The 25,476-nt window shown below is 39.1% G+C and overlaps 1 protein-coding gene across 2 annotated transcripts; it reads right to left on the bottom strand.

The window, feature by feature from the left end:
- Positions 1 to 1,444: 1,444 nt before the first annotated feature.
- LOC113058067 (glypican-6-like) lies at positions 1,445 to 24,610 on the bottom strand. 2 transcript variants are annotated; one of them, XM_026225745.1, is made up of 12 exons: positions 24,577 to 24,610; positions 23,516 to 23,645; positions 22,964 to 23,122; positions 14,055 to 14,189; positions 13,804 to 13,979; positions 10,313 to 10,393; positions 8,318 to 8,483; positions 8,084 to 8,214; positions 4,647 to 4,790; positions 3,967 to 4,103; positions 3,717 to 3,889; positions 1,445 to 2,207 (listed from the first exon to the last, which is right to left on the bottom strand). In XM_026225745.1, the coding sequence occupies exons 2-12, from the start codon at positions 23,643 to 23,645 to the stop codon at positions 1,927 to 1,929; spliced, it is 1,713 nt and encodes a 570-aa protein (XP_026081530.1). In that variant the 5' UTR covers positions 24,577 to 24,610; the 3' UTR covers positions 1,445 to 1,926. The 2 variants fall into 2 exon arrangements, with proteins under 2 accessions (XP_026081530.1, XP_026081531.1); XM_026225746.1 differs by lacking the exon at positions 24,577 to 24,610 and adding an exon at positions 23,712 to 23,808.
- Between the last annotated feature and the right edge of the window lie 866 nt (positions 24,611 to 25,476).

The raw sequence follows: 25,476 nt of genomic DNA, 5'->3' as shown, positions 1-25,476 counted from the left end.
CAGGTGAGTTTTTATGAGAGCTGAAGCTAAACTCTGCAGGATAGTGGCCCTCCAGGACCAGAGTTGCCTATCCCTGCCTATACAATCTAAGCTCGTAAAAGAGGTGCTTCCAGAAGTCATAGATCCTCTTCCGACTATTTTTAATTCCTCATTGTCATTAGGATATGTCCCCAAAACTTTCAAACTGGCTGTTATTAAGCCTCTCATCAAAAAAACATAACCTGACCTCAAAGAACTAGTTAATTATAGACCGATCTCGAATCTCCCTTTTCTGTACAAGATACTAGAAAATGTAGTATCCTCACAATTATATTCCTTCTTAGACAAAATTGGTATCTGTGAGGATTTCCAGTCAGGATTTAGACCGTATCATAGTACTGAGACTGCTCGCCTTCGAGTTACAAAAGACCTGCTCTTATCATTTGATCGTGGGTGTATCTCTCTATTAGTTTTATTGGATCTTAGTGCTGCGTTTGACACAATTGACCACAACATTCTTTTGCATAGATTTGTTGGGATTAATGGAAGTGCATTAGCATGGTTTAAATCATACTTATATGACCGCCATCATTTCGTAGCAGTGAATGAAGAGGTATCATATCAATCACAAGTGCAGAATGGAGTACCTCAAGGCTCAGTACTGGGGCCGCTACTCTTCAGGCTTTATATGTTACCCTTGGGAGATATCATCAGGAAACATGGTGTTAGCTTTCACTGTTATGCTGATGATACTTCGCTCTATATTTCTTTGCGGCCCGCTGAAACACACCAATTTGAAAAAATGATGGAATGCATAGTCGATATAAAAAAAACGGATGACAAGTAATTTCTTCCTTCTAAATTCAGAAAAAACAGAGGTGTTAATTATAGGACCTAAAAACTCTGCATGTAATGACCAAAATGCAGCAGCAAGAGTTCTTACTAGAATGAGGAAGTATGACCATATCAGCCCGGTCCTGTCAACAGTGCACTGGCTCGCTATCAAACATCGTATAGATTTTAAAATATTGCTTATTACTTATAAAGCCCTGAATGCTTTAGCACCTCAGTATTTGAATGAGCTCTTCATTATAATCCTCCACATCTGCTGCATTCTCAAAAATCAGGCAATTTGATAATACCTAGAATATCAAAATCAACTGCGGGTGGCAGATCCTTTTCCTATCTGGCGCCTAAACTCTGGCGTAACCTACCGCACATTGTTCGGGTTAGGGTTAGCAACCTAGTTGGAAATGTTTAAAACCAATACATTTCAGCAAATGGAAAAAGACACTGTATTTTTAAAATAATTAAACACTGTTGTCATGGTTAAAAGTAGGCTACAAACTTAAAAGTACACACTTTTCAGGATTTGAGGGGGAAATAATACTGTATGTAGGTCAAAGCTACTTTTTTATGAACTAAAGCAACTCTCCAAAAAACATTAGCACATCTGGAAGAATGATTTTAATCATTCATTTTAGCATAATGCTACTGCTCGTTTTCGTAAAATAAAATAAAAATCACTTGTGTGCTTACACATACACACTTACATTACACACACTGAACATAAGGCTAAATAAATAAATAAAATATAATCAACATTTGAAATTAAATTCAAAATGATAAACTTCTCAACATTCAACAGTATTGTACATTCAATATAATACAAACATCATTATAGGAGGAAAAAAAAACAGTCAACAGATCAAACTAATGCTCCTTATGATTACAGAAACATGTTGATTCAGTCCAAATAGTTAGATTGTACAAGATCAGCTGAACACAGTCCGCAAACTAATCAGAGATAACTACAGAACCCACAGTAATGGTTTGTAAAAATGGACAAATGTAAAAAGCAAATGTTCTACAGGACGTTCATATGGGGCGGTGCGGATCTGCTGCTGGTGTCTGTGCTTGTTCAGGCAGGTGAGAGTTTGATCTACATTAAAGGCCACAAGATGAAGAGAGTGAAAAACAGACAGTAAGAAGGAGAAGAAATGGCACCACACAAGGTAGGAGTTTTGCAGCATCCGATTGGGCTCGTCCATTTAGCCTTTTCCTTTTATTGGTGGGCGTGTCCCGGAGCTCGTCACGGGGGCGAGATGACTCATCAACTGGGAGAGTGTTGCGAGGTGGAGAGAATGAGCCATAAGCCGGCCAATCATCACTGAACCGCTCACCTACTTCAGCTCCGACTCCAGAGCCACTGCCAGCCTCCACATCACCTAAACACACACACGTTTTATCACAGCTGTCATAGTGGGAACTCTGCATTCTCCTTTGATATTTGTATTACAATTTTAATAATGTGGGTAAATAACAAATAAATCTGATAACAGAAAGACACTCTCATTGCTGCTGATTCTTTAGGAATATTCCCACAGAAACAGATGTTAAAAGAAATTAGAAGGTTGTCACCAACCCAAAAACAGACCTGATTGAGAATTTAGAGAGAGAAAATGAGAGACTTATTCACAGAATACTTATCAGCAATTTAGGTAAACAAAAACCAAATGTGTGTTTGTTGTCAGTTTCACAGTAATTGAAATTTGATGAACAAAAATTAGCAATCAGAAAAAAAATCAAATCAACTCCACTCAAGAAGAGGGATCCCTCACCTGAATACTTACTTTTTGCTCTTTGGATTCCCCTTGTGCATGTTGAAAGATTGGACTGCCATTATGGTACTGACTCTCTGCCTGGTTTAATGACTCTGTCTGTAAGAACTTTCCCTAATAAACTGCTGCAAATGGATTCAATACTGCCTCAGCCTCCTCGTTACAAAACGGGATAATGAGTATTTGATAATTAGCAATTAACATCTGGATGGCAAATCTACACACATGCTGACATACAGTTGTTTTGGAATAAGCTGTATTTCTGGCTGGATTTACTATCATTAAGATACTATTATAGTTTTTATTAATACTTTGAATTAGTTTTTATTTAATTGTGTTCCTTTTCATTTAGTTTATGTCTGTAATTTTTCAGTTTTTTATATCTGTATAGGTTTTTAAAAAATTTTATTTCAGTTTTATTTTAAGTAACAGAATTTGTTTATGCATTGTGTTTATGTAAATTATGTCAGTTATGGGGAAATCATGGCCTAGTGGTTAGAGACTGGTTAGAGTCCCGGGCCGGCAATACCACGACTTAGGTGCCCTTGAGCAAGACACTGAACACCCAACTGCTCCCTGGGTGCTGCAGCATAAATGGCTGCCCACTGCTCCGGGTGTGTGTTCACAGTGTGTATGTGTGTGTGTACACTTTGGATGGGTTAAAATACAGAGCACGAATTCTGAGTATGGGTCACCACACTTGGTTGAATGTCACTTTCACTTATGTACAAAAATAAATAGTAAGCTCGAGCTGAATGTAAATGCGTTATGACATGTATTTTAATTATTATTGTAATATTTTTATTTATTGTTAATAAAGCTTTTGTACAAAAATATCTAACTAGTCAAACATTTTAAAAAAAATAATTTTAAACCTTTGTTTTAACTGCACAAAGACAAACAGCACTTTTACATATTCAAGGAAAATCAGATTTCTTGTGCACTAAAATATGATAGAAAACCCTACTGATTTACTGCGTTCATTGCATCATTTATGTGTAACTGTCTAAACTGCATGAGCACACTTCAGCTGAATGATATGGTTTACCCACTTTATCTTAACGTTGTTACTTTCTGAACAGACAGACATGGAGATAAAAGCATGGAAACACTCACTGTCGATGAGATCCATATCTCGTCCGTTCTGAGCATGTTTCAGTCGGTTTACAGCCACTCGCAGCTCCATGATTAACTGCCGTGTTTTGACATCTGGCCGGGTAACGTCCACCTCCATCTCTGGATTATTAATCTGATTCACCAAACCATCAGCAGTAACAGACGGCAGGTATCTACAAAACACACACGCATAAATTTGACTCGTCACACATACTTTAGCCTTCAGGAGTGTCAGAATCCAGTCTCCCACCTGCCGCGTGTCTGTCCGTTCCAGCAGCGATCCTCATTGGTCACGTCAGCTGTCTTGCGTTCATCATTACATATGGTGTGAGGCAGCGCTACCCAGAATCCTTTCATGGGCCGGAGACGCTCCTGCAGCTCCTCCACCTGATCACAGCCATCCATTAGTTATCATTATCAACACAACACTGGTCATCATTCAGTTCAGTGAAATCACCCATTAGAAAAATATCAATCAAATGAATATGTATGATTCAGCTTGATTAAAGTCAGTCTCCCAAGCCAGACCGAATCAAAGGTTGTTTGAATTGAAAGCAGATTAAACAGTCTCATTTTCTCTGCATTTGCCAGTTAGTGTGTGCAAAGTAAAAAAATGTTCTGATATCTGGAATTCGGGTAGGATCTAATCAAAATGTGTTTAATAAAAACATCTGTAATGCTACAATAAACCTTCAACAGATAAATATTTACACAAATGCCTGGATAATTAAGGGAGTTCATTTTATTAATATTTGAAAAGTTTAAGGGCCTTTTTTTTTATTTGTTTTCTTTTCCTTTTTTTTTTTTTTTTTTTTTACAAACCCATGCATGTATGAAATTTCTTAGTTGGCCAAAATGTCATTATGATTTTTAGTCAGTGCCCTGCAGATTTTCCCAGTGGTTGGGTTGGGTTTTGCTAATGCATCTCACCAGTCGGTCCAGGTTTGTTCCTAATGCGGTGGTGGGTTTCTCCTCAGCGCTGTAAGTCCTGAAGGCTCTCTTGCCGTCTCTCTCTTTGGACGAGCGTTTATTTCTGGCTGGAGTTGGCCTAGGGATCCCACAGCCCTGAAAGACCTGAAACCAACACAAGCACACAAAAACAGCACTTTAGCTCATCCAGTCTCATGGAAAGATTAATACCTGTACGGCAGAAATGCTTCTACACACACAGCCCAGCTTCATTCAACATCAGTGCAACTCTCTTCTCAAGCTGGACATGCTTCAGCAAATAGGGCTGCAAATGATGACCTCTGTTGATTATTTCTTCAAATAATCAGATAAAAATAGATATGAAACAGTCACTTTGTCATGACCGGTGTATACACACCGTTATATTTAAATCCATTTATACTGTGTGTTGTTATCCCTCACAGTTTTTAGCAGTGCTGGGGGAAACACTTAACGCAAGTTAAGTCATCAGATTACAATTACATTAATTGTATATTTACAAGAAAATATGAGTTACCTTTTTAAATAAATAACACAATTATTTTGTTTTCCCGTTTCTTGACTGACAGCTCTCCTGTCTGGTGTTAAGAGAATCAGGAGTGAAGCAAGAGATGGAGAGCTTTCTTCAGCCTGAGCTTATTTCATTTCTCTTTTGGTGTGAAAGAGCCTACAGTTGCCAAAAATATAACTTTTGGGCTTTACTATAAAAAAAATTATAAACATTTTTATGAAGTAAAAATTTCCCCAATACTGGTTTTACTTTCATAAATTAACATTAAATGGTAATACATGTAGAATTTAAAACTATCCAACAACAAATATTTCAGCAGTTTTTATTCTTGTTTTACACTAATTGTGCTCCGGCTGTCTGAGATGCTTTCAGTCTAGTGAAACGAGAGTCACATGCTACATACAAATACTTGTGTGTACAATTTTGACAATTGCTGAAAATGTAATTTGTGCGCTGAACTTATGCATCTGTTTGAATACGTTCTGTGACTTTTCTACTTTTCTACTACCTAGGTGTGCTATTTGATAGCTTTCCTTAGAAAGCCACATTTGTAGCATTTGTAAAATTGCATTTTTCCATCTCAAAAATATATCTAAATTAAGGCCTATGCTCTCAATATCAAATGCAGAAATGTAAATCCATGCATTTATGACCTCAAGGTTAGATTATTGCAATGCTTTATTGGGTGGTTGTTCTGCACGCTTAGTAAACAAACTACAGCTAGTCCAAAATGCAGCAGCAAGAGTTCTTACTAGAACCAGGAAGTATGACCATATTAGCCCGGTCCTGTCCACACTGCACTGGCTCCCTATCAAACATCGTAAAGATTTTAAAATATTGCTTATTACTTATAAAGCGCAGAATGGTTTAACACCTCAGTATTTGAATGAGCTCCTTTTACATTATACTCCTCTATGTCCGCTACGTTCTCTCATCGGCCTCATTCAGGACGATGACGAGTCTGCTTACAGACAGGAGGTAAAAGAGCTGGCTGTCTGGTGCACTTTCAACAACCTGGAGCTTAACACGCTCAAAACATTGGAGATGAACGTGAACTTCAGGAGAAACCCCCCTGCACTCCCCCCACTCACCATCATGAACAGCACTGTGGCTGCAGTGGAGTCATTCAGGTTCCTGGGCACCTGAGGACCTCTCAGGACCTGAAGTGGGACATTCACATTGACTCCATCGTGAAAAAGGCCCATCAGAGGTTGTACTTCCCTCGCCAGCTGAGGAAGTTTAACCTGCCACAGGAGCTGCTGAAACAGTTCTACTCCACCATCATTGAATCCATCCTCTGCACTTCAGTAACTGTCTGGTTCAGCTCAGCTTCTAAATCTGACCACAGAAGACTACAGAGGGTAGTCCGGACTGCTGAGCGAATCATCGGTACAACCCTCCCTTCTATTCAAGAACTGTACTTATCCAGAGTGAGCAAAAGGGCTGTTAAAATCACTCTGGACCCCTCACATCCAGCACACTCCATCTCTGAACTGTTGCCATCTGGTCGACGCTACAGAGCACTGAGCACCAGAACGACCAGACACAAGAACAGTTTCTTCCCTCAGGCAATCCATCTTATGAACTGCTGATAATAACTGCGAACACACTACACTTTATATTTATATACACATACACTTATTTATCTAACACACATACTTAGTATACACTTAAATTTTGCACATAATATACATGTACATACATAACTGCATTTAGTAATATACCTGCCTACAATTGTCAATTTGTATATTGTCATTCACTATCTACTTATTTGTATTTTTTATTCTTTTATTATGGGTTTTATGTTCTGTCGCTGTCATTCTGTTGCACTGCAGAGCTTCTATCACAAAAACAAATTCCTCGTATGTGTAAACATACCTGGCAATAAAGCTCATTCTGATAAAGCTCATTCTGAAAACTCAGGCAATTTGATAATACCTAGAATATCCAAATCAACTGCGGGCGGCAGATCCTTTTCCTATTTGGCCCCTAAACTCTGTAATAACCTACCTAACATTGTTCGGGAGGCAGTCACACTCTCTCAGTTTAAATCTAGATTAAAGACCCATCTCTTTAACCTGGCATACACATAACATACTAATATGCTTTCAATATCCAAATCCATTACAGGATTTTTAGGCTGCATTAATTAGGTAAACTGGAACCGGGAACACTTCCCATGACACCCGATGTACTTGCTACATCATTAGAAGAATGGCATCTACGCTAATATTTGTCTGTTTCTCTCTTATTCCGAGGTCACACCAGATCCAGTCTGTGTCCAGATCAGAGGGTCACTGCAGTCACCCGGATCCAGTACGTATCCACACCAGATGGTGGATCAGCACCTAGAAAGGACCTCTACATCCCTGAAAGACAGCGGAGACCAGGACAACTAGAGCCCAGATACAGATCCCCTGTAAAGACCTTGTCTCAGAGGAGCACCAGGACAAGACCACAGGAAACAGATGATTCTTCTGCACAATCTGACTTTGCTGCAGCCTGGAATTGAACTACTGGTTTCGTCTGGTCAGAGGAGAACTGACCCCCAACTGAGCCTGGTTTCTCCCAAGGTTTTTTCTCCATTCTGTCACCGATGGAGTTTCGGTTCCTTGCCGCTGTCGCCTCTGGCTTCCTTAGTTTGGTGACACTTCACCTACAGCGATATCGTTGACTTGATTGCAAATAAATGCAGACACTATATGAATTCAATGATGAACTGCCTTTAAATATCATTTTGCATTATTGACACACTGTTTTCCTAATGAATGTTGTTCAGTTGCTTTGACGCAATGTATTTTGTTTAAAGCACTATATAAATAAAGGTGACTTGACTTAAGCTGTTCTCCCATTTTGTTTAAATTGATCACACGTCACTGTGTGTCTGGGCATGTTCTGAATGTTTTACCTTTGCAGAAATTGTAATGCTGTTCTCCTGCATGTACATGATTCCTTCAGACACCTTCACTGCGATGGAGTCTGCGGCCAACTCGAAATGAAATGGCCCACCAAGTTTCTCCACCACTGCCATCAGCGCGTCTGTGGGTTAATCAGATTCACACTTAAAAACTGACATCATACTTCACTTCCACACATAAAGGAACGCGCTGTTCTCTCATGATAATTGGTTCTTCTTTCTCACCAATAAAGTTGTTCCATTCAGAGTCTAATTCAACCTGATTGGCCAGGCAGCCCTTCATGACGTTCAGGCACAGCGAATGACAGGGCTTGAGGGAAGGAAGTCCACGACACAGTGGACAAAACCACTGCCGCATTAATGCCCGAATACACTCTGATCTTACCATCAACTAGAGACACACACACACACAAAAAAAATAAGAAGAGCTCAATTAACCAACATAACACGGCATAACACGTCCAAGAGAATATACAAACATCATCACATCCAAAATCATTTATCCATTTTATTTGATGGGATGAGCTTATTATTTTTATAGGTGCCCTGCATCGGTTTCTCTTAATGGGTTTATAATAGTCCTGGAGGGATGCTGTCCTGTAGAGTTCAGCTCCAACCCCAATGAAACTCAACTGAAACAGCTAATCAAAGCTCTTACTAGACATGCTAGAAACTTCCTGTCAGGTGTGTTGAGGCAGCTGTAGCTGAACTCTGCAGGACACCGGGTCTCCAGGACCCCTGGTTTAGAATGATTGGAATTGACATTTTGTGTGTAAATATTAAATAAATTGCTCATTACTTAGTCAAGTCAATTCACACTTTATAAAAATAAATCATCAACAAGTGATGAAATTTCCCAACATCACAGCAGTAATGACTTTATGAATTACTTTACTGCTAAAATCGATACTATTAGAGATAAAATTGCAACCATTCAGCCGTCAGCTACAGTATCGCATCAGACAGTGCACTATAGACCCCCTGAGGAACAGTTCCACTCATTCTCTACTATAGGAGAGGAAGAATTGTATAAACTTGTTAAATCATCTAAACCAACTACATGTATGTTAGACCCTATACCATCTAAGCTCCTAAAAGAGGTGCTTCCAGAAGTCATAGGTCCTCTTCTGACTATTATTAATTCCTCATTGTCATTAGGATATGTCCCCAAAACCTTCAAACTGACTGTTATTAAGCCTCTCATCAAAAAAACACAACTTGACAACAAATAACTCCATTCTGTCACTGATGGAGTTTTGGTTTCTTGCCGCTGTCTCTTATGGCTGGTTTAGTTGGGGACACTTCATTTACAACGATATCGTTGAATTGATTACAAATGATTGCACGGATACTATTTAAATTGAACTGAGCTGAATGATGAGATCAATGAGTTCAATGATGAACTGCCTTTAACTGTCATCTTGCATTATTGACACACGGTTTTACTAATTAATGTTGTTCTGTTGCTTTGAGACCATCTTTTTGTTTAAAGCGCTATATAAATAAAGGTGGCTTGACTTGATGTCTATAGCATTTATACAGTAGCAGCTTCATAGAGATCAGCAGGAATTTAAATAAATCATGGAAACTCAATTCAGTTCAAGAGCAAACTTTTTTCCTGGTGGAAAAAGTATTTTTCAAATCTCTCTTGCAAAACGTTTGCTCTCTCAAACTATATGAGCTACTCCACTGTGAACGAACAGAGCTGTATTAAACACTGCAGGCTGTGAAGTAAACAGGAATTATTTGTCCAAATTCAACTGGTTTTGGAAAAAATGTGAAAAATGTGAAAAAAAGATGTCCTCCCACCCCATATTATTTCCACCATCAATGTCCCTTTAGGAAAAACTCCCTACAAATGAACATCAAAAATAATACCAATTGTTGTCATGCTAATAAAATGCCTGAAAAGTGAGTGTGAACGAGACCCGGTCTGTTACCTGTTACTGAAACTCACTTGCCCAGTGACCACTAACCAGTTTCTGACTGGCTCTGCTTTCACATAAAAACAAAATACAATTTTTTTTTTTTTTTTTTGTCAAACCAGTCAAAATCAGAGCAGTTCTCCACTTGAATCAAACAAAATCGAATGGCTCTGTCATGGTGTTGTGTTGTTGCAGTTGTGAGAAGCAGTTTGAGCACTGCTCAGATCTTTTGTGATTTGTTATTTTATTTATTAGTTTGCTATTAACACAGAAGTAGTGAGTCACAATTATGCACCTTTGTTGCCTTGTTCACTATGTCTCTTCCAGCAGCCAAACTCTGAACCAACGACCGTGCGGCTGTTAGCGCTCGTGACACCTGCCAATCACAACAAAGAGAGATGTTGATGATTGCAGTAATGATGAGACACAAAGCATAAATTTTTCATTACTGCTTTAATTCGATGACAATAATGATTTCACCTCATAAAAATGTTAATGAAACAGAGGAACATTTACTTTGGAATAATTTTCAGAGTGATTTTTTATATTTGACTAAAGCTGAATATGAACATTGCTGCCTTTTGTAGAACTGCTCACAGCTGACCTACACTCACTTCAAAATTTGACAAAATGATTAAGCATAGAACCATTGACAGCCAATTAGGAACTATCCAGCTTTAAAAAGCTTGACCATTTAAAGTGGTGGACAACACAATTATTGTAATAAACAGAATGATATGGATGTTAATAAAGTTATCATTATAGTTATTCATTTGGTATCAACAGGTATCAACATCTTACAGTTGAAAGGGATGTTTTCCAATCCCTTCCTCTTTTATTATAAAATTAATATGTTATAATAGTTTTCTTAAAAGTGTATCTGTTCTAGTAATCATGTTTCAGGCAATGTCTAGATTTGGATTCTGAGTCAGAAATACAGTAAAGGTGTTTACTCATTTATTCTGGCTTTCAGATAATAAATATGTATTTGTATTGTAGGAATTAATTTAAATCTGTATATAATCAAATGTTATATTTTATACAAAAAAGGAGTAATCAGTTAGTACTTTGTTCTTATATATTTTGTTATACGGTTCTCCAATTATACCCATATGAGACACGTGAAGACCAGTGCAGTACATGCATCCACTAACTTCAACTCCAATGACATATGCTTAATGTAATGATTATTTACATAGTAATTAAGATAGTTTATAGCAACATTAATGGTTTATGGTTTCTCTCAAGATTTTTTTCTCCATTTCTGTCATCGATGGAGCTTTGGTTTCTTTGGCTTGTTTAGTTGGGGACACTTGACTGATTGCACAGACACTATTGAAGAGAGTTGAACTGGATGATCACTGAATCATCAATGAACTGTCCTTAACTGAAAAATGACTCTTTGTTATTATCTTCTTGAATTATTGACTCTGTAAAGCTACTATGTCACAATCAGTATTGTATAAAGAGCTTTACAAATAAAAATGACTTAAGTTGACTTCTGATAGTTGCTTACAAATGGAACTTTGTGTCACCAAGATACAGTCTTTAAAGGGTTAGCTCACCCAAAAATGACAATTTTGTCTTTACTCACCCTCATGTATATTCAAACATATAAGACATTTACATTTAACATTTAATCACTTGGCAAATGCTTTTATCCAAAGTGACTTATAAACGAGAACAATAGAAGCAATCAGAAAAACGAGAGAACAACAACAGTATACAAGTGCCATGACAAGTCTTAGTTATAGTAGCGCAGTACACATAGCTGTTTTTTTAAGAATAAACTAGAATAGAATAGGAAATTATTAGTTTTTTGAAAATGATTAAAGGCTCGAATTGAGGTTTGGGAGGTCATTCCACCAGCTGTGCACAGTCCAGGAAAAGGTCAGTGAGAGTGATTTTGAACCTCTTTGGGATGGCACCACAAGGCGTCGTTCTCTCGCAGAACGTAAACTTCTGGAGGGCACATAAGATTGAACTAGTGAGTTTAGGTATGTTGATGCCGTGCCAGTGGTCGTCTTGTAGGCAAGCATCAGTACCTTGAATTTGATGCGAGCGGCAACTGATAACCAGTCTAACCTGATGAGGAGAGGGAGAGGAGTAACGGGAGCTATTTTTAACTCATTGAAGAACATGCATTCTGGATCAGTTGCAGAGGCTTGATAGTACATGTAGGAAGGCCCGCCAGGAAAGCAGTCCAGTCTGGAGAGAACAAGAGCTTGGATTGAAGTAGTGTGGCTTGCTCTGACAGGAAGGGTCTAATCTTCCTACTGTTGTTTAAAGCAAATCTGCAGGACTGGGTCGTATTAGCACTATGGTCTGTGAAGCTTAACTAATCATCAAGGACAACTCCTAGGTTTCTGGCTGTCCTAGAAGTAATTATCATTGATGAACCCAGCTATACAGAACAACTGTGATTAAACAATGGGTTTGCTGTAACTACAAGCAGTTCTGTCTTTGTAAGGTTGAGCTGAAGGTTATGGTCCTTCATCCAGCTAGAAATGTCTCTCAGACAAGCTGCAATGCGAGCAGCTACCGTTGAATCATCCGGTTGGAATGAGAAGTAGAGTTGAATGTCATCCGCATAGCAGTGAAATGACAAGCCATGCTTCTGAATGAGGTTCCTAATGATGTCATGTAGATGGAGAAGAGAAATGGTCCAAGCACTGAGCCTTGAGGAATCCCAGTAGCAAGAAATTGTGACTTAGAAATATCACCCCTCCAAGACACCCTGAAGGATCTATCTGAGAGGTAGGACTTAACCCACAGGAGTGCGGTTCCAGAGATGCCCATATTTCTGAGGGTGGATAGTAGAAGCTGGTGATTAACTGTGTCAAAAGCAGCAGACAGATCCAGCAAGAGGAGTACTAAGAATTTTGAAGGTCTTCAGTAAACAAGAGCAAGGAAGTCTCGGATGAGTGTCTGCTTTTGAAGCCAGATTGGTTCCTCTCAAGGAGGTTGTTCTGTGCAAGAAACATAGAGAGCTGTTTGAACACAACTCGCTCAAGTGTCTTTGCAATGAATGGATGAAGGAATACCAGTCTGTAGTTTTCTAAAAGTGTTGGATCTAGAGAGGGTTTCTTAAGCAGTGGGCTTGTCCGAGCCTGCTTAAATGCTGTGGGAAATGTACCAATGTGAGGAGAGGTGTTGATAATGTTTGTAAGAGAAGGTATGACTGAAGAAGAAATGGCCTGGAGGAGGTGAGTAAGACCTTCATTCATTTTATGAACACAAATTAAGATATTTTTGATGAAATCCAAGAGCTTTCTGACCCTTCATGAGGGTGAGTAATTAATGACAGATTTGTAATGTTAATTTGTTAAATCACAACCTGTAGAAAAGACATCAATATGACCATAAGTGCTAGTGTGTCTGTAATCGAAGTTAGTTGTATCCTGTATCCTTACTCATTTTTTAAAGCTTTGAAAGTGTGGAGAACTCTTTCTTCAGTAAACTCTGTCAACTGACTGAACAAAATTTGACCCCTGGTTGTCATTTAGCATATCAGTGTCTATCTGTGGGATTTAACTGTAATTCCTCTACAAAGTCAGCTTGAGATCCTTGACTTTTTCACTTTCCAGTGTCATCAGAATCCAACAGAATTTCATATTTTGGAATAAGAAGAACAAAAACATGTGATTTCATGATTAGATAATGTATCGTCATTTGCTCTCTGAATAAGAAATTTATAAGAATATATATATATATATTGTTTTTTTTTTTACACATTTCTTTGTCTTGGTCATACAATGAAAAACACACACGCATGTAATAAGTTACCTGAATGTACAGTTTATGTGGAACATCTCCAAATGGCCGTAGTTGCTCTGCGTGTTTGCTGACACACTCCAGATAGTCCTCGCTGAACTGATACTGAGGGTTAATCAGAGCGAACACACGCTCAACTAGTCCTGCCCAGAAATCAGAGAGCACCTCGGCGAGACTCACTCTGCCCCCTGCACACACACACAAATACACACTTCAGCAGTTTGTCCAGAATCACACAGGTGCCACTCCACAAACACACTGACCTGTGTAGAAGCGCCGCAGGTCTGAGAACAGCTGTTTGAAGATAAGAGCGTTCTGCGTGTACAGATGACCGTAAGTCTGCGTGAACATCTGATTCATGGATTTCTCTGCCACATCCATCATCTCCTGGAAAAACTCTGACAGTACAGGGATAGAAGCCAGATAAAAAGATCATTATCATTCGTTCACAAAACGATGTAGCCACCATGGCCTTGACCAGTGAAATTAAAGCATCTGCAAATGCTGATTTGAGATGTTAACAGATGAAATATATTTATTTTCACATTTTTGTAAAAATTATTTTATTGTGTTTTTTGTTCTGTCATCGTCATTCTGTTACACTGCAGAGCTTGTCATGAAAACAAATTCCTTGTATGTGTAAGCATACCTGGCAATAAAGCTCATTCTGATTCTGAAAGACTTCCTGAAAATAGCTCCTGCACCACAAGCTGTGACCACCTCAGATCTCGTGAAGGTAGGAGTGATGGTAGGAGCTTTAAGTGCAAATAGAATTCCAGTTCCTAAACCATCAGTATTCAGCGGGCATCCATTGGAGTACAGTGACTGGAAACTTTTCTTAGAAACACTGATTGGCTAGAAGAACATTCAAGATAAAGAGAAGATCTACTACCTCTGTAGTAGGGCTGGGATAAACGATTATTTTTTAAATGATTAATCTAGCAATTATTTTTTCGATGCATCGATTAATCTAACGATTAATTTTTTCAGACCGATTCTATTTCGATTATCTCCCCATTAATTGTTAAAACTAACAATTTATACATGTTGATTTACATATCTGAATGAAAAAAACATGAATTCCTTAACATTATAATATGTGTTTATTGCTCTTAAAATTACAAAATAAAAGACTGACTAAGAATGCATTACTTTGCACTTGTATAGAGATTCAATAAAACATTGAAGCCTTGAAAACACATAGCTTTCTTTCACAAAAGTTCTTCTTTCAGATGAAAATAACAACAACTTGATGTCTAGCATTCAATAAAAAAGATCACCCAAAATACTTGTTTAGAGCAATTGAAAGAATACAGTAACCAATGTAAATTTGAGAGCTTTAAGCTAATACGGAGAGTGCTTTTCCAAAAAAAAAAAAAAAAAAAATTAAAATTAACAGTAGGAGCCAGCAGCCTGTCATGGAGAAAAAAAAATCTCCGAATGCTCCACATGAAACTTTGGCGTTCCGCCCTTTTTCTATCGTGTCTTATGATTTTGGTTGACCTGTTAGCCTGTACCAGAACGCACGAGGGAGGGAGGGAGAGACACAGCAGAGACACAGCAAGACAGCGCCCATGTAGTTTGAAGAATGAGAGTGCGCGAGCGCGTGTGAAACTTTGGTGTTTCGCCCTTTTTCTATCGTGTTTAATGATTTTGATTAATATGCACAAGGGAGAGAGAGCAAGAAGCGCTCGTGTTGTTTGAAGACTGTGAGTGCGCGCGCAGCCGGGGCTCTCTCTCGTACGCGCCCTGTCAGGTGCAGCAGTCATTCTATTCTACATCACTCACCGATCAAATAAGGCTTTGACAGCCGCCAAAAAAAAAGATCAATGCAGAAAAAACCCTGGATTGGTTATATAACGTTGGACATATTGTTGATCTGGCCATCGCGTATATTTAGCGCACATGAGGTAAATGTTTTGTAAACGTTTTTTAGAGAAATGAAAACAGGTCGACGAATCGATGCGCATATTTTGCGTCTATGTATTTTTCGTTGTCCCAGCCCTCCTCTGTAGATATGCAAGTGGCCAAGTTAAGAAAGCACTCAATGGATATTTCTTACTTGAAACTCATTCTGCTTTTGCTGCTGCATGGGAAATTTTAGAGGAAACATATGGGAATCCATTCACAATTGCAAAATCATAGAGATAGAGGGCTCTAGAGATAGTTTTGAGCTCAGGTAATTTTTTGTATTTCTTCATAGTTGTGAGATTGCCATGGTTTACATCAAGGCATTGGAAAATTTTGAATGATTGTAATTAGAACAGTAAGATTCTTTCAAAGTTACAGGAATGGTGAGATGGAATCGTGAGGTTATTGAAATGCACAAGGAGACTAACCAATTTCCCTCCTTCAGCCAGTTTGTCAAGTTTTTGACCAGAGTGGTGAAAATCACCTGCAATCCTGTTACATCCTTTCAAGCACTTAAACTAGGTTAGGTTGAAAATCCAAAGTTTCAAAAAAGATGAGATAGCACCTCTCCAGGATTATGAAGTAGGTGTGCTCATCGGATATAACTGTTCATAAGCTGTCCTTCCAAGAGAAGTAGTTTTGGTCAAGACCATGAGGCAACTGAGCCTGGTTTCTCCCAAGGTTTTTTTCTCCATTCTTTATATAAATAAAGGTGACTTGACTTGACTTATGCCAACGTACTGACCTTGGATGGAACATTGTTGGTGACGGGAATCCTTATATAGACTCTGGCTACGCTATTGGAACCAGCAATCGCATAGTGGTTAAGCAAGTGACACCAAGTATGGATTCTACGGTCAACCTTAAAACTCAAGTACACTATGTGAGTCGAATTAAAGTAGAATAAATTGGTCTTTCAGATAGTAGTAATAGTAATAATAGTCATTGAATCAGACTTTTCTGAAAGAGCTGGAAAAAACTGATCCTGTGCCCCAAGAAGATCTCAGGTTCTTGTTGATGTTGAGAGAAAATTTCACACGAAAGAGCAAAGGTCATTATGAAATGCCATTACCATTCAAAAAGAGTAAGTAAAGTGAGGTAAATTTCATTTATATACAGTCATGCCCACAAATATTGGCACCCTTGGCAAATATGATCAAAAAAGGCTGTGAAAATTCATCTGCATTGTTAATCCTTTTGATTTTTTATTGAAAAAATTCACAAGAATGTATCCTTTCATTGGATAATAAGAATTTAAAACGGAGGGGAAATATCATTATGAAATTAATGTTTTTCTAAAATACTCATTGGACACAATTATTGGCACCCCTAGAAATTCTTATGAGTAAAATATATCTGAAGTATATTCCCATTCATATTCACAATTTTGAGCACTCCAGCATGATTATAAACACAAAATTATCCAGCCATTGCTTCCTGTTTCACAGAAATATAAAGGGGAGGGAAAACAAAGCCCAAATGCCCTTAATCATCCATCACAATAAAAAAAAACAAAGAATATATTTCTGATGTGCAGCAAAAGATGATTGAGCTTCACAAATTGGTGAAGTGGCTTTAAGAAAAGAGCTAGAGCAGGTGACAATTCCCATTTCCACCATCAGGAAAATAAATTAAGAGTTTCCAAAAAAAAGAAAATGTTAGAAAACTGCCTGGAAGAGGTTGTGTGTCTATATCGTCCTAATGCATGGTGAGGAGGTCAGTTTGAGTGGCTAAAGACTCTCCAAGGATCACAGCTGGAGAATTGCAGAAAATAGTTGAGTTTCTGGTTCAGAAAACCTTTAAAAAAATTGTCAAACAGAACCTACATCACCACATGTTGTTTGGGAGGGTTTCAAGAAAAATTCTCCTAGCTCATCCAGAAACAATCTAAAGCATATTCAGTTATCAGCCAAGACTGGAACTTCAAATGGGACTGGCTTCTATGATCAGATGAAACTAAAAATTAGCTTTTTAGCAGTACACACTCAAGATGGGTTTGGTGAAAACAGGGATAAAAAGTACCCCATGTGTACAATGAAATATACAGCTGTATTTTTTGATGTTGTGGGCCTATATTTCTCCTGGATCTGGACATCTTGTTTAGACACATGGCATCATGGAATCTATTAAATACCAACAGATAAAAAAATCAAAAAGTGGCTGACTCTGTTAGAAATCTTATAATGGGCCATGTTTGGATCATTCAACCGTACAATAATCCAAACACAAACCTCAAAAACAACACCGACATGGGTCACTGAGCTCAAAACCAAGCTTCTGCTATAGCCATCCAGTCCTCTGACCTGAACCCCACAGAAAATGAGAGGAGTGAACTGAAGAGGAGAAGCTGGGAATCTGAAGGGTCTGGAGTGATTCTGGATGAAGGAATGGTCTCTGATCTCTTGTCAGGTGTTCTCTAACCTTATCAGGCATTATAGAGACAGTTTTGAGCTGTTAAACTGGCAAATGGAGGTTTAAAAAATAATTAAATAAAAGGGTGTACTTAATTGTGGTCAATGTGTATTAGAGAAAAACATTTCATAATATTTCCCCCCATTTTAAATTCTTATTATCCAACGAAAGGATACATTTCTGTGCATTTTTCAAATAAAACATCAGAAGGATTAACAATGCAGATTAATTTTCACAGCCTTATTTGATCATATTTGCCAAGGGTGCCAATATTTTTGGGCGTGACTGTAGCACATTAAACATGGCAAAGCTGAACAAGGTAAAATAAAATTAAAAGAGAAAAGGAAACACTGAAAAGAAGCAAACAGAACATATAATACAATAAAACAACAATTAAGTGAAATTAAAATGCTAAGGAGAAAAATAAGTTTTCAACCTTGATTGAAAAATTATAATGGAAGGTGCAAGGCAGCAGTCTAGAGGCAATTGGTTCCACAAACGGGCGGCAGTGACTGAAAAGGCTCTGTCACCCTTAGTTATCAAATGGGAACAAGGGACAGTTAAAAGAGCCCCGTCAACGGATCTTGAAATTCTGGTAGACGGCAAAGGGATAATAATATCTTTAAGATAAGATGGAGCTTTATTGTTAAGAGCTTTAAAATCAAACAACAGAAACTTAAACTGATCTCTAAAATGTACTGGAAGCCATTGAAGAGAAGCTAAAAATTGGGGTGACATGGTCATGTTTCTTTGCCCCAGTCAGCAGCCATGCAGCTGCATTTTGTACCAACTGGAGGTGTGAAAGCAATGACTGAGGAAGACCTGAGTACAGTGAATTATAGTAATCTAAATGAGAAGTGATAAAAGCATGAATAACCTTCTCCAAATCCTGAAAAGACAAAAAGGATTTAAGTTTGGAGATGCCCTGTAACTGATAAAAACTGTTCCTAATGACAGAATTGATTTGTTTGGACAAACATAATTCTGAGTCTGTGATAATACCCAGGTTTCTAAACTGTGAGGAAATGGAGGGGAAATTATTGACCATCACCTTAATAATATCCTTTCTCTTGGGAACCAAAAACAGTTGGAGGAAGTTTTATAACCATTTTTTAATATCTCAGAAACATTCCAGCAATGGTTGAATGGAATCACCAGCTTTTAGCAGGAGGTACAACTGTGTATCATTAACATATAAATGAAAAGAAACATTGTGCTTCCTGATAATATCCCCCAGAGGTCGCATATATAAGTTAAAAAGAAGCAGTCCCAGAATATAACCCTGAGGTACTCCATTAATAATTGGGGAAGATGATGAGCAAAACTTGCCTAGCCCAACAGAAGAAGACCTATCTTTGAGATATGAGCTCAACCATAGTAAGTCTGAGCCCCTGAGCCCCTGAGCCCCTGAACCCCAATCAGATGTTCGGAACAGCAGATAAGAACATTATAATCCACAGTATCAAAGGCAGCGGTAAGATCCAGTAAAATCAATACCGCATTTTTACCAGCATCAGCTGCAATCAAAATATTATAGAACACTTTAAACAAATGTTATGAGCCAAAGTCATTTGTTGGTTGTTTCCATTCTGCCCTCTTGTGTTCTCTGTGCATGTTTGTTTCAGATGGGCGGTTCCTGGAGATAATTTATTGGAGTCTGCGATTGGTTCTCCTCTTCACCTGATCCAGATATAAGGACTGCCCCAAACACTCAATCGGGGCCATGATTGTGCCATCACGTGTGACTCCATAGTTTGCTGTTTGCCTTGTTATTGTTGTTTGTTTGAATTTTTGAGTGTCTTACCAGAGAGATAGTGTTTTGGTGTATAAGATTGTGATTGTGTTCTGTGATAATTATATTGTATTGTTTTTTCTTTGCCTAAATTCTGTGATATTCCTGGTTAACTTGACCTAAGCCTGACTGACTACGATTTTGGATTCTGATTGTAAATTGTTTGCTGTTAACCTGTGTGTGTGTGTGTATATATATATATATATATATATATATACACACACATACATACACACACATATATACACACACACGCACACATATCTCTTGTAAACATTTTGTTAATCTTGGTTTTTGTTAAGTTGAGGGACGTAGGGGGTTAGACGCCATTTTATTTTGATATCTCTTTTCACATTGTTTTGGGTTTAGGGAGTCAGGTAAGTAAAAGACTCTGTACTGTGATAAGTTGTGAAACCAGTTTGAAAATTTTCTAATATATTAGCTGCATTTAAGAATGTGATCAACTGTAATTACACAACTTTTCCCAAAAGCTTTAGAGAAAATAGATTCAAGAAAGATCATGTAAAATTTATGGATGACATTTCGCTTGGTGATGCGGAGAAGGTTCCTGAAGAAGAGATTGACAACAGTCCAGATTGTTATATTCCACATCATGGAGTCCACACAAACCAGGGAATATACGTGTAGTATGAGTGAGTGCCCCTCCGAGTCCCCAGCCACTGCTTCCTCAACGGAACACAAGTCGGTGGGATTGAGGAGATCCTCGAAGTATTCCTTCCACCGCCCGACGATATCCCCAGTTTAGATCAACATGTGCCCATCTCTACTGTAAACCGTGTTGGTAGGGCACTGCTTCCCCCTCCTGAGGCATCGAACAGTTTGCCAGAATCTCTTCGAGGCCAACCGATAGTCTTTCTCCATGGCCTCACCGAACTCCTCTCAGGCCCGAGTTTTTGCCTCCACGACTACCCGGGCTGCAGTCCGCTTGGCCTGCTGGTACCTGTCAGCTGCCTCCAGAGTCCCACAAGCCATCCCGGCCCTATAGGACTCCTTCTTCAGCTTGACAGCATCCCTTACTTCCGGTGTCCACCACCAGGTTCGGGGATTGCTGCCTCGACAGGCACCGGAGACCTTACGGCCACAGCTTTGAGCAGCCGCAGCGACAATGGAGGTGGAGAACATGGTCCACTCGGACTCAATATCTCCAGACTCCCTCGGGATCCGGTCGAAGCTCTGCCGGAGGTGGGAGTTGAAGATCTCTCTGACAGGGGGCTCAGCCAAACGTTCCCAACAGACCCTCACAGTACGTTTGGGTTCGCCGAGTCTGTCCAGCTTCCTCCTCCGCCATCGGATCCAACTCACCACCAGGTGGTGATCAATTGACCGCTCCGCCCCTCTCTTCACCCGAGTGTCCAAGACATATGGCCGAAGGTCTGATGACACGACCACAAAGTCGATCATCGACCTCCGGCCTAGGGTGTCCTGGTGCCACGTGCACTGATGCTTATGCTTGAACATGGTGTTTGTTATGGACAAACCGTGGTTAGCACAGAAATCCAATAACAGAACACCGCTCGGGTTCAGGTCAGGGGGGCCCGTTCCTCCCAATCACGCCCCTCCAGGTGTCACTGTCACTGCCCACGTGAGCGTTGAAGTCCCCCAGTAGAACGACGGAGTCTCCAGTCAGAGCACTTTCCAGCACCCCTCCCAGAGACTCCAAGAAGGCCGGGTAGTCCGCACTGCCGTTCGGCCCGTAGGCACAAACGACAGTGAGAGACCTATCCCCGACTCAAAGTCGCAGGGAAGCGACCCTCTCGTTCACCGGGGTAAACTCCAACACATGGCGGCTGAGCTGGGGGGCTATTAGCAAACCCACTCCAGCCCTCAGCCTCTCACCATGGGCAACTCCAGAGTGGTAGAGAGTCCAGCCTCTCTCAAGAAGTGTGGTTCCAGAGCCCAAGCTGTGCGTTGAGGTGAGCCCGACTTTCTCTAGTCGGTACCTCTCGACCTCCCGCACAAGCTCAGGCTCCTTCCCCGCCAACGAGGTGACATTCCACGTCCCTAAAGCCAGATTCCGTGTCCAGAGATCGGGTCGTCGGGGGTCTCGCCTACGACTGTCGCCCGATCCACTATGCACCGGCCCCTTACGCTCCCTCCTGCAGGGACATACCTTTTACATACCTGTCTATGTTTAATGGCTATAAACATAGAGATGATTGATGACATGACCACTGATTTTTATTTTGAAATATCGATGGTTGTATTTAATGGCTAACTGCCTGCAAGGTTCACAGTTTCTGTAAGCAAGCCAGTGGCAAACACTGATGTTGAGCATGTATTCAATGGAAGTCTCTTCTTGCAAGGGATTTAAACATAAGATTAAGGATTAAGACAATTTCTTTCATATAGCATGCAGCCAACAAGGTATTTTGCTTTATATTTGCTTTATGTTTCAATTTTGTGTTTGAAGATCTTACAATCTGTTAGTTTGTTAATGACCTAGATTTTAAGGCTTTAACGTTAATGTTATCTGTGTGCACCGGGGGTCTGAGAGTAATGCAATTTTGATTCTCTGTATGTGTGTACTGTACATGTGGAAGAATTGACAATAAAGCAGACCTGACTTGACTTTTATGTTTCATTAATATTACATTTCATGTGGTTTTGTATTCATTATTTCATTTTCATGGTGGATTTGGGGGAAAAGCCATCAAATAAACCAGCAGTACGGAAACCACTTGTGCCAGAGTATGCTTGAGGGCACTTACACTGAGGACTTTTGTGATATGCTTAACAATTGAGGAGAGCTGAACTGGAAGATAACATCACTGAATTATCAATGAACTGACTTTAGCTAAAAAATTACTCTTTGTTATTGTCTTCTTGCATCATTGACAAACTAATTTCCTGCTTTGGCACAATCAGTGATATATAACATGCTATACATATAAAGAGGACGACTTTGGGACAGCAGAATAATCATCATTTAGAAAAAAAATGCTGTAGTTTCTGTCTCATTGGCGCTGAATGAAGTTTCATAAGTGTAAAGATGTTTACATCACAGTCAGTCGTTCAAGTTCTCAATCAGACCCTCACCATCAAATTTGTGGTGTCTCTGGGTGAAGGTGGTGAGCAGGAACTGGCTGGTGTCCTGGACTGCAGACAGGAAGTCAGCTTCACTCTGCTGTGCAAGCGTGTCCTCCATCAGACTGGAGCAGCAGGTGTAATCACGAGGACAAAGACGTAGGTGCTCACCTGCCAATCACAGCACACACATACACACAAAGAAAGTCAAATTCTGAATATCTTTGCACAAATACTATCTATTTTAATACATCTGTTTGCATATGTATACTTTTATATGAAATATCTAAATGATCAAAACACAGGAGAAATTAAACCTAACAAAAGACAAATTTTCCACTGTGATCCGTTTACACTTTATTACATTATTTAGCTAATTAATTCCTACATTTCCTCCATTTCATTCACTTACATAATGTATATTTCTATATCGACTATTTCTGGACTGTAGGAAGTAATAATGTACATATGAAGATGCAGATGACAGACGGGTGACTGACGGATCCAGCTTCAGTTAAAGCTCCATAAAGCCGCAGCCACACGGGCTCTGAGGGCTGATCTTACCGCTGATGTGTGTGTTTGGGGCGGTGTTCAGCCCGTGCTTCTCTCCGTACACCCGGCGAGACTCTCCGCAGCTCCGCGCTCCGCCCGCGACGCCCCACAGCGCGATCACGCACACCAACACCTTCATCATCTTCACAAACACCAAGTCAGTGAAAGTGGACACTTAATCTGTGATTGAACACGACACAACTCGAACCTGCTGCGTCTCAGCGGAGCCGCGTCTCTCTTTGTCCCGGGATGATCGTGCACGCGCGCTCGTTCACACACACACACACACACACACAGACAGACAGAGAGAGAGAGAGAGAGAGAGAGAGAGAGTGTGTGTGTGTGTGTGTGTCTGAACAATAGAAATACACACACACCTTTTTCTCTTCGTTGGCTTTTTAGCAGCACGATACTTTTATTCAGCCAGATCAAACTATAATTTTGAGGGTTTAAAGATTAAATATAATATGCTTTTTGTCCTAAAAATCAAGATTGTAAATAATTGTGTATTAGAAATTATTCAAAGGAGCGAAGGGCGTTATGCTCCTAACAACAAAAGCGCTGAGGTATTGGATTTCGTTTGTCCTTTGTTTTGGAAACATTGGCAAACTTCTTATCCATATGATGAAACATCCAATTCTCAAGTATTTGTGAGTAAATTGATTGATCATGTTAGTTAATGGCGCAGCTGAAACATTTAAATTAACTCACTTCTCACGTAAGACAAAGGTTATAGAAGAAAAATAAATATCATTCATACACAATGCGTATCAAATAAAAAAAAAAACGTGTAACACCTTTTTTAGAGCTGCACAAATAAAATGAATACCGTATGAGCGATGTAGGGCAATTGTTAAAAAGTTTATAAAATGATAAACATCACATTTAAACCATTTTTCAGAAGATGAGTCAAAAGTATAAATTATTATGTTTGCTGCGTAAGAATACAGGTCGATTTTCGCTTTGATCTGAACACAAACATCTGTTTTTTGCTATTATTTCAGTATGATAAACATGAAATAAACATCATGTTGTTGAAATCGCTGAACAGTAATAGATGACAAGTTTCTCACCGTAATATGGTTTCGAGTATCGATACATATCCCCTTTTAAGACAACACATGAACGCGCAATTATATCAGATAACTCAATAAATCATACACAACAGGTGTGTTCGAAGAACCCAATTAGCTGGATCATGATTAGCACGATGATATCATCTTGGATGATCCGCTAATTGGGTTCTTCGAACACACCTGTAACCCTAACCCTATAATTTAAAACGACACCTGACGAAAAAGTTGACCAATTTCTGGACTTTTATAAGGAAACAGCCAAGCAAACACAAAACTACATAAATGTTATAATAGATACATGAAACATATAGATACATGTTTTTATTTTATTAGAATTTTTTTTCAATATTCAATATTTAGATTCGCAATTTACAATAGTTGTGCAGTCTTTACATTTTTATTTCAATGTGGAAATTATCTATTCATTTCATTTTATATTTGGACAGATTTGTTACGTGACAGCATTAATGATAATTTCTTAAGGGTTAATATCATGTTATCTGCATCTCCTGCGCTCCATCAAGCCACTCTTATAATAGCAGTCATCACTCAAAATAATGCACGACTCTATTATCTGTATAGCATGTGTGTAAGACTCTAATACAATTATGTATGTATGTAAGTAATAATTTTATGACAAAAAAAAATGGCTGTCTATAGTAGGCTGCTATGGACTACACAGCATTTTTATATTATTTTTAAATAATTTTTTTAGTGATTATTATTTTAAACTATTGTCCCTGGATCAGTACGATACTCTTGTAATAAAGTAGCGGTGGTAGCAGACATATTTTGAGTATCAGTTCTGGTTGAAAAGAAGCGATCTAATCCTGTTTACATGAAATAAGCTGCTCCCGACCAGGTTTAAGCTAACGGACCTGTTGCTATGACAGCAGC

The sequence above is a fragment of the Carassius auratus genome, chromosome 39 (assembly GCF_003368295.1).
Source record: "Carassius auratus strain Wakin chromosome 39, ASM336829v1, whole genome shotgun sequence".
NCBI classification, from domain to species: Eukaryota; Metazoa; Chordata; class Actinopteri; order Cypriniformes; family Cyprinidae; genus Carassius; species Carassius auratus.
This window is presented reverse-complemented; position numbering and strand designations above follow the sequence as displayed.

Coding starts and splice junctions, on each gene's coding strand:
- LOC113058067 (XM_026225745.1), bottom strand. CDS start 23,645: ATGATGAAGGTGTTGGTGTGCGTGATCGCGCTGTGGGGCGTCGCGGGC. Junction 4,791..8,083: donor GCATTACAATTTCTGCAAAG/GTAAAACATTCA, acceptor TGTTGGTTTCAG/GTCTTTCAGGGCTGTGGGAT. Junction 2,208..3,716: donor AGATATGGATCTCATCGACA/GTGAGTGTTTCC, acceptor GTGTGTGTTTAG/GTGATGTGGAGGCTGGCAGT.